Below are 13,982 nucleotides of genomic sequence, written 5' to 3'. Positions count from 1 at the left end.
CATAATTTCCCGTTGTCAAGTAGAGGAACTTTCAGGATGTGTGCCCTAAAAATGCTGTTGAGGTTCTATTCATTTAAAAGGAAAAGTCCTCCCTCCTTTTTTTTTTGTGTTTGTGTGCTTTCTTGGGTTTTCCTGCTGGTTTGGTCACTGTCCATTTCTCTCCATACGGAATCTCCTCACAACTATCAGCATCTTTCGGTGTCTTTCTCAGGATAATCTTGCCTACTAAAAGTTTAAGAAAAATTTCAAGAAAAGTAAATTAATTTCCATGGTGAGCCCTGACTTCAGCCAGCCCAACACATTTGCATTTCATCCACTCACTGGCACATCACACCTGTCAGTGCCATGTCTCCACATTCCACAGAATGACACGTGTCTGGATTATTTATCCCTGTAGTGCATCCACTTGTTCTTTACTTGGAAGTCTGGATCACAGCCATGCCTGTAGGAATCTGGAAGGAGAGCAAGTCCCATATAGGCCTGTGTCCAAAGGGCAACATTGGTGACTCAAACCCAGTGCCAAGGAACATGTTCAGCTGCTTCAGCTTCCTCAAGGCCTCCATCTTCAATCATTCAAGAATTACATGCACTCTCGGATAGTAGGTATGATACTACCAGAATTGGGTCTGGAGAGAATGGTTCTTAGATAGCTTAAGCCTTCAACTAATAACTAATTTATTTCTTGCGATCCAGTTTCATGTGGTAAGGTAGAACATCAGGAAGATAAGCTGGGACATTCATTGTCTTCTTAGTCCTTCATACATGACCAGCGTTTAACATCCTTTTTCCTGTTAAGACCGCTTTGGTGGCCATTTCTAATAATCTCACCCTCACCCCTGTGGCAAACCTACTCAACGGCAATAAATGTTTTCTTGCTATTTCTCTTCACCTTCTATGGAAAAAAATAGTCCTAAAATACCTTTCCCCTTAAAATACCTGATGTTCTCTCATGACTATGCTTCTGTACCTGAGTGTGCTCTCTGGGAGGGAGGTCAGTACCCCTCCACATCACCTCTGCCCAGTACCAAGTCCCTGTTTAGCACTGCCCTTCCACAAAAAATGCTTTCTTCCGAACAGCAGGAACTATTCCCCTCTCCAGCTCCTGTCTCTGCTAAGAAACAAGCTGTGACCTATTTAATGAATGTAGATCATTTGTTTAAAGATCTCATTGGCCATTACTTTATTTCGACTAGTAAAACCTGAAATAAAGCAAACTTTTATTTTACAGTTTGTTTCAGTGATCAAAGTTGAAACGCAGGGAATGAACATTAACAAAGAGCTTGGATATAAATGTCCTGGCATGTTTTAGTCTTTTAATCATACTTTTAATCTCAAGTGCTTTTTAATAGGAAGTAAAATCCAGTTAATAAACAGAAGTGGATTTCATAGATGTACATCAGAAATACATTCTGAGCTCTACTTCTAGGTATACAAAGCAGAAAGCTCATGAACACATGGTATAAGCTGCTTTAATTAAACTCTAGTCCATTAAAAAAAACAAGTATGATACCTGTAAAGGCATGAAAGAATCACTGCAAAAAAAGGTAACATGCAGGAAATAACATTTATACTCACGAGACTCTGAAATACCTTTGGTGCCAGCCATCCCAATTACTGCAAATACCACTGGTTACTACTGTCAGTGAGCTTTACCAGTGAATGCAGGCAGAGAGCAGCCAGATGCCTTCAAAGACTGGTCCAACAAGTGGCCAGTGTGAAGGGAAGGATGCAGCACTTCTCCTTTGATGTGCAGCCTTTTGAAACAGCATGTTGAGACTGGGTGGTCAAACTTCACAGCAAAACAGGATTCCTCATCCTCTTCAGCTACTGCATTTTTCAGTGTTTTGCAGAATGCTGAACTCCTTTAATAAAAATAAGTTCAACTCTTCTTTTTTTTTTTATTTTGCTTCTGAATTTCAACTGTATTTGACTGTTTAAACCAAATATATTCTGTATCCTGTAAGGAAAAAGGAGCTACAGTTCTCTGTAAATCAGTTGAACAGTTGTCAAAGAAAATAGTGTGATACTTCAGCTTGTTAATGCTCCATCACTGAATTGTTGGGGTTTTTAATTTAAATAAACAGAAGGATTTAAAGAGGTTTTAAATACTGCAGGTATTTTTCTTCTTCTCTGCTAATAGCACTTTTTAAATGTTACGAACATTATTTTGTTTATAGTTTAAAACGTAAACAATTTATTTTTTCAAATATGTGCATAGATTTACACTCTAGGCAAAGTCTACTCTGGTTTTCACTAAACACATTTAGCAAATGGAACAGTAAAATACAGTATAAACAACATGTACCATAAAAGTACCATATTGGTAATTTCAGGTGCTGTTTATTTCACAAATCAAGTATTATTTGATATGCTAAATTCATCTTGTCCTTTAAAAGATTTTATATGCAACCTGAAAACTCAGTGCAATGCATAATTTGAAGTGATTTATGACAGCTCCGTTCAGAGAAAGACTATTTGGTACACATAATTCCAGGTCTGGAGAAGCTGTCAGTATCCTATATTCTAGCTTCTTGCAAACAGTGGCACCAAACAAGACTAAAACGGCGGTATCAATGTAAATAGCTGGATTTACAGTACATCTTCCAGAAGATTGCCAGCCTCCATTAAACAACTTCGGCTGATGGAAATGTCCCAGGGAGAAGTTATTCTCACAGGTTCAGAACAGCCCTTTTAACATGAATGGTTTATTTTAACTTCATCCAGATAACAAGAGGAAAGCAAATAAATAAATACCTTTGGTTAGAGAAACTGTTTATGAGATTCTGCACTGCCCCTCAAGATAAGCCAGGCAGTCTTCCAGGCCCTGACTCATCTCTGTGCCCCTTTTCTTTCAGATTCTTTCCTCTCATCACTGTTGTGAGCATTCAAACAGCACTTTAACTTTCCATTTACTGCCTGGGTTCTTTGTGGTTAAAGCACCCAGAGAGGTCACAGCCTCTTTGGCTGTAAGGATCACCCTGGGATTTCAGAGTCTGTTTTTCCTGGTACAGCTGCCCTGCAACACACAAAGCGCTACAGTCTCAATCTACCACTGATGCATTTCACTGCCACTCAATGTTTTGATTATTGTTTCGTATTTCACACTTCTTTGATATTTTATCTATTTTTACGTCCACAGTAATTGCTATAAATTCAAAATTACTTTGCATTTATCTTTTTAGAGCAGTTACCACAAAAGCAATTTTTTTTCAGAAATTCCTAAAAAGAGGGAATAACATTAAAAAATTAAAAATCAATATTTTAAGAAGGTGGCAGCATGAGCAGTATGGAAATACGTATTCTACATAATCTAAAGGAGGTCTTTAGAGGTCATGAAAAAAAAATGCTGTAAACATTAGATGAAAGAACTTGTTCAAGTTCCTCACTCCTTCATAAGTCTATGTTCATGTGAACAATTCCCAGCATTGTTCTGTCTCAGTTTCTCGCACAGGAGGAATAAAAACATTGCAATACTTATTAACTCACACAGCCCTACTAAAAATACTTGTGTTTTAGGTGCAAAAATACTACAGCAGTAGGTAGAGCAACAAACATGCCACATCTAGTTATTAAGAAACATCCACTCGGAAGCTCTTACTATACAACAGCATATTTTATTACTAACAAATACAGTAATAACAAAAGTACTGAACATGTGTATAAAGTTACCCAGTTACAAACAGAACTAAAAAAATGAAGGGTATTTAGTCTGCCTTTTCACAGGAGATTTTTCATATCTTTCTTACTCTCCACTCAGTAGCAAGAATTCTGTGTACTTTTAATGGGAAAATTCTAAAAGAATGAGCATATCCCATTGAAGGCAATAAATTACAAATTACTAAAATGCACATACTGTAATATAAAGAAATTTCAGTTTTAATGCATGATGGATAAAACAAACAACTTTGGTTTATCAGAACCGTTGTTCCTGCTGTTCCAGCATTTACATGTCCTTTGTACCATGCAATTTTCATTGTTCAATGCATCACCACGAATGCTGCCCCAACTCACAGTAAATTTCTGCATAATATCGAAACATTGAGAAATATTCCTAATAGTGGTCAAATGCAAGATGCTGGACAGTCTTACAAAATGCATTGACATTTAGGTTTAGAAAACAGCAAAATCTGTCTCCAAATTATCTCAAGTAATAAATCCCATTGGCTCTTAAAAAATCTTGATGCAAATGAAGTCAGACAATGAAACTGTTACCCACATCAGCAGTATTTGCTCTTGAGAACCACCTAGTATAAGAAAGGCTATATGTATTAAGGCCTTTTTGATTTAGAGAAAATATATTGCTGTAGCATAATAGAAAATCAGGCTTTGTAGGAAAAGTATTAAGGCTGTCTTCTCAGTAAACAGACTGTTAAAGAAGTCTGCATACTTATAACTCAACAGTTATTTGCAGCAGTTATCTGCAAGATATTTCTCTATAGCATTTTAAAAAGAATGAAGTTACTCACATAGAAACAGCATGAGAAGAGCTTTCGCTGCAGCTCAGGACAAAAGCCCAAAGTCTGTACGTCAGACTGTGCCCACCGAGCCCAGGAGTCTGAGGCATTTCCTTTGGCACCATGCCCTGGAACACCACACCAGGAGAGGCTCCAAGAGGCATTTTTCTGAGACAGTGCTGCATTTTCTGCATCATCCCTGCAGCAGGACACATCCCTGTAACAGGACCCATCTCACCCCAAATATCAGTGCATGTTATGGATAAAGGTCCAACCCGCTTTTCTCAGAACTGCGTCACGGTGGCTGATCACCAGGGGACTGCTGGCTTCAGTAACACCCTAAGGAAAGCACATGAACTTTCCCAAGTTTGTACAATACATACAAAACAGTAGTTCTAAAGATTGACCTTATGCAGTCACTTATTTACAAAATTCATTTTACTGTACAAAATAAATTGCTGTAATTCCAGATTCCCTTTCATATTCAGTGTACAAGCTACCATAAACCAGTGCTATAATTGATACAGCATGATACATAATTCAGAGAGTATTTAGAAATTTGTGTATCACTTATTTAAGTGATACTGTTGTTTAAGAGACAGTAAAAAAGAGAAAAAATTAACAAGTTTTGAAAAATATCAGAGGCAGATGGAATTTTATACCTTGAGAAGTAACAGTGCTTTCTAAGCATTATTTTAATGCGATTCATTACAAAGTGTTCTTTATATAGGGAATAATATTAGTCTCTCATATTTTTCTTACATTATTGCCATGTCCTACAGAACTTCAATTTCCATTAGTCCTGGATAGGATTAAATACAGTACATTATGGCTAACGAAACATACATTTTTTAAGTGCAAAGCAGGATATGTGTGTTTTTTAATAAGGCACAGAATATCCATTATTTCCAGTGTAACAAAGAATTCATGTCAGTTTTATACAATGCAAATGTTCATACAAATTTTCAATCTTTCAGGGATTAGAACTGTTTCCTGAATCCAACTCTCTCCTCGTGTCTGAAGCTGAATAGACGAGTAGTGATACGGAAGGTGACTGTGAGACATCAGGTATTTGGGAACAGCTCCTTTGTAGTGAAGGAGATTCACTAAAATCATTTTTAGGAGTTATTCTGTAAGTAATGAAAAATAAAACACAGAGAGTCAATTTTAAGCACAGTTTAATTTCCATTACACTGGGAAAAAAAATTGAGTAGAGAAATTGTAATGTATCTTCAGCTGAATTCTTTTCAGAAGAATGCAATACAGTTCTGTACACTTTTCCAAGCCTACGGTCACCATTGTTCTTTTTCAGACCCGTCACCGCTCAAAGTGATTGCAGTGCAGTCACAGTTTTCTTGAGAGTCACTGTTCAACAAGGCAAGAATATCCTACAAGCTGAAGCTCCAGCACACAGCGCTTAAAAGGAAAAGAAGAATCCTACAAAAATACAAAACAGCCCATATGCTAAAGATACATGGCCACAGTCTGCAAGTTCTCTTGACAGCTACTGAGGGTCAGCTGCATACTGAGAGAACCCTGATTCTTCACAGAGAAGGAACAGAAAACTAACAAAAGTAGTGGTAATACATATAAACAAAGAAAAGATTGAGTTCGGGAGCCTTACCTTCCTTCAGCTACTCTCTTCATACTCTCAGCCAAGCTACTCATATGACATGTGCTATCTGCTTTGTTTCTCCTTTCCACCTGATCCATGGTCAATTTAGAACCGGGTAACATTTGATCTCCGCTGTTTTCACCTTCCTCAACTCTTCGGGCTGATGCTCCGTCTGCCTCTATCTCTTTCTCAGATGTCTCTGGAGAGGTTTTAATTTCTGCCACAGTTTCTTGGCTTAAGTAATCATGATTAGTGATGGCTACTGCAGAAGTTCCATGATTTGTTGTACCACCTGTACTGGTCCCCATTGACTTTGAAATTACTTTCAGTCTGTGTGAAGTTGACTTGTAGTGCTTCTTTTTATGTTTAACTTTGGAATTGTGCCTCAAGAAAAATTCACATGATTCTTGCAGCACTCTTCGACTCTCACTGATTGGACTGAAAGGAGTACAAGCACATAACTGAACAAAGAGGATAACCTTAGCTATAATATAATAAAGACTAGTACACAAAACCCTGAAAGAACAGCAACCAATGATGCAGTCTGAGATGGATGTTAATGAACACAGGGAAAAGAATTATATGTGAAAAGAGGAGAAAAAATCATAATGGCTCCAAAGGAATTGTCTGTGGAACAAATAAATAAAGCAGATTTCTACATTTTGTACTTCTGCAAATAGGTCCAATGACTAAAGTAGATTAATGATCTACTAGAGAGAAAAGAAGGATTAGCTCATAAGCAGCTGCATTACTAAGTTAACTTTATATAGTCAACCTCCTTCAACTGAAGAAAGGTAAGCATTATAAAAATGACTTCATTATTTTTAAATCCTTGTAGCTAAAAGCAATTAACATCTGAAACACAAGAAAAAATTATACAGGAAATGGAAAAAAAGGGGAGAGGGAAAGGAAGCTACAAATTCACCATCGAGGAATGTAGATGTAAAATAAAAAGAGCTTAGAGACTACTGCCTTGGGAAATCCAAAGAAACAAAATTATCTAAAACCACAGTATAATTAATAAGTAACAGATAATCTGAAAAGAAATAATCAAGGCATAGAAAAGAATTGAAAAAATGACAACTACAAGAAATTGAGACAAAATTTAAAGCTGTTTAAATCCATAGATACAAATTTGCTAAAATTAGACAATAAAACTGAATTCTTCTGTTTCATTAAAAAAAAAAAAGCGAGACTAGATTAATGCAATAAAAGTGATACTAAGGAGGGTTCAATGAATATTAATTTTAAAATAAGACAAGCCTGGCAGAGGAGGAGAGAGGATATTATTATTGCATGACAGTAAACATAGTGTCTGTACTGTGTCAAATGAAGTGGTCACAACACATGAAAAGGACTAAACTGATGGCTGAAATTATCTTCCCTCCTTCAGCTGGAAACCAGAGATGTATTAGCCAATGCTAAAACAGCAACACACCTTCTGCTCTACAAGAAAGAAATCAGCAGAGGAAAATATTTTCTGTATTCTGAGAATGTTGCCAAAAAGTCACTGCATATGTAAAACTTCCCCAGACTCCAATGGACTTCTGCTGATGCCCAAAGCAGCATTTAGGGTCTGAGGACAATATTTTGATTATCTGAGCTATATATAAAGAAACATGTCTGAAAGCCAAATTTAGGTATACATTTTAAAAAACAGAGAAAAAAAATTTCTTACTCTCTTTTGCGGTTTCTGTTGAAGAAATTGGCCCATTCGGAACAGGTCTTTTTACTTCCCACCCAGAACACTGGAGATATGCCAACAATTAATGTTAGCAAATATTTCATCAGAAACAAAAATATTTCCGGTCTTGCTAGTGCCTTTGCCTAGAAGATACCAAAGTTTAATAAATGTAAAGAAGAAAATATACTTGTTGATTTTTTTAAATGAGGAAAACAAATTTCTCAAATGAGAGACTTTCTCCTTATGACTGTTGTTCTTTGTTGAGGCTTGTACAGTGGACAAACATCAGACATGTAGAGTCAAGTCAGGTGTGGTTCAGCTGAATATACACACAGAAGAGATCTGTCAGAAGGAAATGTTTTTCTTCTAAATTGAAAGGAAAGATAATTTGGGGAGTAATAGTATTAGTAAACATGTTCTCCAGAGGTAAGTGTCAAAGATTGATCCCTTCAACTTAAAAGAAACAGCAAGTGGCTCACAGAATCACAGAATGGTTTGGGTTGGAAGGGACCTTAAAGATCATCAAGTTCCACCCCAGCTGCCACAGGCAGGGACACTTCCCAGTAGATCAAGTTGATCAAAGCCCCATCCAGCCTGGCCTTGAACACTTCCAGGGATGAGGTGTCTGTAACTTCTCTGGGAAACCTGTTTCAGTGCCTCTCCACCTTTAAAGTAAAGGATTTCTTCCTAATATCTAATCTAAACTTACTCACTTTTCAGTTCAAAGCTATTCCCCCTTGTCCTGTTACTACATGCCCTTGTAGAAAGTCTCTCTTCCTCTTTCTTGTAGGCTCCCTTCAGGTACTGGAAGGATTAGTTGGGAGTTAATCTGATTAGACAGCATCTTCAAGGAGCCACAGAGAACTACACAGTAGCTTTCTGTTTATTGCAAAATTAATCCACCTATTTGCAGAACTGTATCATAGGAGCTGAGACATTTAACTCAGTGAGAGATCATTATCTTCTGCTCTCATGCTGCAAATTTAATTTATGCTACTTGTCTCATCTGCCAGACCCATCTATGAAAGTCACTATTTTTGTTGGCCAGGTAGCATTAGCTACTTCAGTTTGTTTTCATTTGGTTTTCATCTGGCAAAAGTAACAAAAGTCTACAAGCCAGCTCAGGTAAGTGAAGGCCAAGCACTTTAAGCTATTCCACAATTAGCACACACTGTCTCTTATAGGGACAGATCCCATAGAGTAGATCTTTGTGCAGTATTTAATGTTGCTATTTCTTCCTTCCAATGGGCTAATTAGAGGCTAAAAACACATGCTTTGTGTTATTATGCCAAGCTGTTACAGTCAAGCACTACAAAACAAGTTTCTTGATTTTTTTTTTAAAGCATAAAAGTCTTGTTTTCAAACTTGTATATTCCAAAGCATTTAGGTTTATACAGAGCTCAGAATAAAACCCACTGAAGCCAAAATACACTTGCTAATAATTGGAAGCCAAAATAATTGTCTTGTCTGTGAGCTGTCCTATTCTCAGCCTACACTGACTTAAATCCAGAGGATAGTAAGTAATGTTTAAGAACGTAAAGAGATCAATCTTTATCATTCCATAATGCCTATGGTTTATTCCTCATTTTTAATGATAGTTTATTGCAGCAAAAACATAGATGGGAACTGTGATGCAATGAAAGATGACATGAGACACTTGTATTTCTCTTGATGACCTTGTCTTCTTATATATTCGTTCTTAAATGGAAAGAAACAATACCTGTAAGTATGTAACACTCCCTGAAACTGCAACAGATTTAATGAACATAGGCAGATTTAATTTAAAAGTCTTTCCAAGGAAGTTTGATTTTAAGAGGCAAATGTTAAATACAACCACCTCCACAATTTTAAGTGTGGTTGAGGTTGTTTTTCCTTATTTGCTTTCTTTTTTTTGGTTGGTTCCTTTATAAAGAATTCCTCACATTTCTGAAAATCAGCCTGCAAATGACAGCTATTGTGGAAAAAATCTATTGGAAATTTGTTCTGTAATTTCAAGTGGTTTACACTTCCACACTTTAAAGAAAAGAAAAAAGTGATTTTAAATCTGTGGTTATAGGCAGCATTTAAAATCCAATTTACTCCCAATTTTCAAAAATCATTGTTTCAGCTTCAACTGAAATTGATGAAAATTCAACTTACGCAGTTTGATACTGAACTTGGCACCCAAGTACTAAGCAAATACTTTTAGAAACAAATATTGGGGAGAATGACCCTCCTCCATCACAATTTGTAACATGAAGTTCAAATACCATAAAAAAGTTATATATTCTGTTAGAGCTGCAAGTTGGAATTTAATTGCTGAATGCTACCAACTAGATTAAAATTTTAAAAGCAAAAGTAACATTCCACTGATTTTGACTTACAGAGGAATTAATCACTCCATGATTTTGAACTGATTACTTTACATGAAAATAATTTACTCATTGCATGGCAGATATGCATAAGGGGTTTTGCTAATTAACGTTATAGTATTATTTATAAAGGAAAATGTTACTTGCCTGATAAGGACAAGGAATATGGTACTGGTCACAGTGGTCAAACACCCAAGTAGTTTCCCAGATTTTCCGGTTCACCAGTTCATAAACGTAACATCCAAGAAGTGCCACGAGTGGCACCAAGTACAAACCACTAAAAACTCCAATTCGGATCATGAATTTCTTGAGCTTCTCCTGGTTCCTGCCATCATGCTGAATGACCTGCCGCACGTGGTTTAGAGAAATAATGCCAGCTAAAAGGAGAGAGAGACCAAAAAAAACACAAAGGCACAACGGCAAAAGCACGAAGTACAGAGAGGCGTCCAGGTCATAGAGACCCACAAAACAAACTCCACTGATATTGTCCCCTTCCACTTTGTTCATTGCAAGGAGCATAATGGTTAGAAAACCAGGTATTCCCCAGGCGACTGCATGGAACCACATGGCCTTTTGTGCAATAGCTTCACAGCTCCATTTTCTTCCTGCTGCAAGGAACCAAGTGATTGTCAGAATCACCCACCAGATAGTTCCTGCCATAGTGAAAAAGTACAAAACCATGAAAAGGACAGTACAGGCTTTGTTTTGGGAGCCAAGAACAACCGTTTCACCAATTTCTAACTTATCATCTGCCTCATTACAGGCAGTTCTGTTCCCAAGTAAAAATCCAATAAAGTACATTAGAGAGACTATGCTGTAACAGACAGAGTAATATATGATTGGTCTCTCTGGGTACCTAAACCTTTTAACATCAATCAGAAAAGTCAGGAACGTGAAAAGTGTAGCACAAAGACAAAAGATTGAAACTATTCCAATGAAGCTTTTTGCCACATCCAATTCATAATTTTTGAAGTACATATTGGGACATGGGGGTGCACACTGATCAATTCCTAGAAACTTGTAGCCTTGTCCATTGCTAGTGTGTAGGTGCCGGGGACACCAGAATCCATAATCCCTTCGGATCTGGCTTGGGGTCTTCTGGGTTCCATGAATGTTTGTAGTTACAGCAGCAGTGGCAGGAACAGTCTCATCACAATTGATTAGTCTAAATAAATAAACAGAAGAGAAAATACCTCAATAGTCCTCAGTCTCAACTAGAACTACTTCTTAGAAATATGAGAAAAATCTGATCCTAAGCACTGTTAAAATTTTATAGATAATGCAAATATGCATTATATGAAAAAAAATCAGATGGCATTATAAAAGCCAAACTTCAAATATCTGCATTTTAGAAGATTTCAAATGTGTTTATTTAACTGTCGCTCTCTAGCTGTTGTTTTACAGTTTACGAAATACGACTCCAATTGCAACCATTCTACAATTTAAGATTCTACTAAACTTTTACATGTGTACATAAAATATTTACAGCAGTTTTTTCTTTAAATTTCGAACACAGAGTGTTGAAGACAGCAAAAAATCTTGTCCAAATGCGAGCTTCAATTAAGGAAGAAGACTGACATCATAACTGATGACTAGCACATGATTAATATAATTTTTTGTGCTGTACTGCTATTCATTGTCAACAACAATAAACTACCTAACTGAAAAAAAACACAGGCAGAAAATACAAGCACTGTAAAAAATTATTAATATCTTAGCAATTTTCTAGCTGTACGATGTTCATTGAAAAACTGCTCAAGATTGAATTGTTTAAGGTTTTAATTGGAAACAAGATGCAATTTTATGTAGGTAATACCATATTTGCAGTGCTGGATGTATCTTCACACAAGATTATATAACTCAAGCAGGTAAGGATTTACTCAAAATGGGATTTATGTTCATATGCATTCCAAGTTTATGTTTAAAAGAAACAAGTTCTGCATTCTAGCTTTTAAAGTAAAATTCTGTTATCTCAACAGTCTTTGTCAAACATTATTACAAGAGTCCCTCAATTCAGTATCCAAGCTCAGCTCAAGCTAAAAACTCCTTCAGTTCTCTGTTTTACTGCATTATCATGCTGTCCAAGTAAATCCAGACTAATTGTTAAGAAAACCGATTCTATGGCAGATTCTTTCATTAACCACAGTCTGGAGCAGTACATGTGGAAACTTCATGTGAAGAGTGAACTTCATTTAAGCATTGTCTTAATTGGCTTCATGTATGTCTGTAAGAATACAGAAGTGTGAACCTCAGTATTCCAGTTACTGCCCATGCTCACGCCAGCTCCTCTTCCATGGGCTCCAGCAGCAGGATCTCTGCTGCTCTAAGAACATCCTGGACTTCTCAGAACATGGACATGGACTTTTCAGTACTGGCTACCAGAGGTATCACTTCACATATGAACAGGAAAGGTTCATTTTCAGTAAATGCTAGCAGTAATAAAATAATTTAGAGCTGTACTAAATCCTGCAAAAAAGATAATTTGGTTTAAAATGTCATTTAAAGATATATTGAATAATAGGATTCACTTGTAATTGTCCTATTTTTTCAAAACAATCCTTGAAGATAGTTGCTGTGCTGAGGGACACCATTGTTGCATAGAACCTCACAGAAGATGGGAGAAGTTAATGCCTTCTTGTTGTAAAACCCTACAACTTCTGTTTTTCTGCATGGGGAATGGCATTAATGCCACTTGTCATATTCACTCCAATAGTGATTTCTATCAGAGGCCATGCACAGGACTACTGTCCCAGCTCTCCCTCAGCCTTATCACAGATTAGCAACCGCATGTGAATTAGAAAAATTATTTGAGTTTCCAGTCTCTGCTCCTTTCCTGTACCTCTTGACCTGATGTGTGTTAACAAACAAACAACAACAAAAAATCTGGCCTTAGTAATTTATAAATATCCACAGCTGGAGGTCAGAATCTCAAGAAGATTGCACTGGAGTGCTTCCAGTAGTTTCCACTTAAAATATATAGACATCTTTTCCCCAAATGAAGTATTAACTGTCCTCTATCTGAAACAGGAAACACTTTTGAGGAAAAGGTGACATTTCAAACAAGAGAGTTGGCAGGCAGTACAGGAAAAGCAACACAAGACTAGGTTTGCACATTTAAGCAGTTAGGAGCAAGATATGGTTTCTACTATTTAATGTTCTGTGTCTGTTCAAATACAGAATATTCTATATTTCATTATCTTACGATGATTACTTCTAAAACCCCTAGTATAGTAAGCATGATCATCCCTAGTTTAGAGATCAGATACCAAAGCAAAATCTATGCTGTAACATATAATATTTAAAACTTCTGGAAATTTATAGTAAAAAAGCTATTGCAGAGATCTGATTATTGAAAAGATCTGCTGCAGAAAATGCAGGTGATCATTTGAATAACAAAAAAGTTTTAATACAGAAATGGTCCCATGCATAAGCACTGCAGGGTCAGCATACTAAGGAAGTTACAGCTAGGTGATATTTAACATTCTGTCCCAGATTTTCAACTCAGTCTAGGTCAAATATGAAAATACCACTCCCACCACCTGTCAATATGAAAAATACCTGCTGCATTCCAGCTCTTCAGGCCATGCAATTCCAAAAGTGTCCATCAACTGCTTACAGTCCGAATACACTTTCTCACAGAGGCTTCGACACGGGTGAATCACGTGAATCTGATCTAGGCAGGCAGGGACAAAGGCTCTGCACAGAAATGTGTGGACGTCTGGTGAACAGTGAAGATTCATAAGAATAAGAAAAGGCTACAGGGTAGAAAAAGGCTTTGGTTAGCAATTTTAAAAAGGTAATTCAAAGCACCAAAACTAACTTTCATCATTAGGGCTCACATTTGATTCTATGTAGGTTTGAAAAGATACCAGAAAATA

General features: G+C 36.7%; 1 protein-coding gene across 3 annotated transcripts in view; it reads right to left on the bottom strand.

Moving 5' to 3' along the window:
- Positions 1-3,592: 3,592 nt before the first annotated feature.
- The window catches only part of FZD6 (frizzled class receptor 6), a 29,478-nt gene continuing 19,088 nt past the window's right edge, over positions 3,593-13,982 (bottom strand). For 2 of the 3 annotated variants that reach the window (XM_039550137.1, XM_039550138.1), the window contains exons 3-7: positions 13,663-13,859; positions 10,252-11,269; positions 7,748-7,896; positions 6,079-6,507; positions 3,593-5,584 (exon numbers count right to left, since the gene is read on the bottom strand). In XM_039550137.1, the coding sequence (XP_039406071.1) occupies positions 5,428-5,584; positions 6,079-6,507; positions 7,748-7,896; positions 10,252-11,269; positions 13,663-13,859 (1,950 nt within the window). In that variant the 3' untranslated portion in view covers positions 3,593-5,427. The remainder of the gene's footprint in view (positions 5,585-6,078; positions 6,508-7,747; positions 7,897-10,251; positions 11,270-13,662; positions 13,860-13,982) is intronic. The other variant, XM_019289142.3, reaches the window with a different exon arrangement.

The sequence above is a fragment of the Corvus cornix genome, chromosome 2, assembly GCF_000738735.6.
Source record: "Corvus cornix cornix isolate S_Up_H32 chromosome 2, ASM73873v5, whole genome shotgun sequence".
NCBI classification, from domain to species: Eukaryota; Metazoa; Chordata; class Aves; order Passeriformes; family Corvidae; genus Corvus; species Corvus cornix.
The sequence above is the reverse complement of the archived record's forward strand: the minus strand, read 5'-3'. Positions and strand labels throughout refer to the sequence as shown.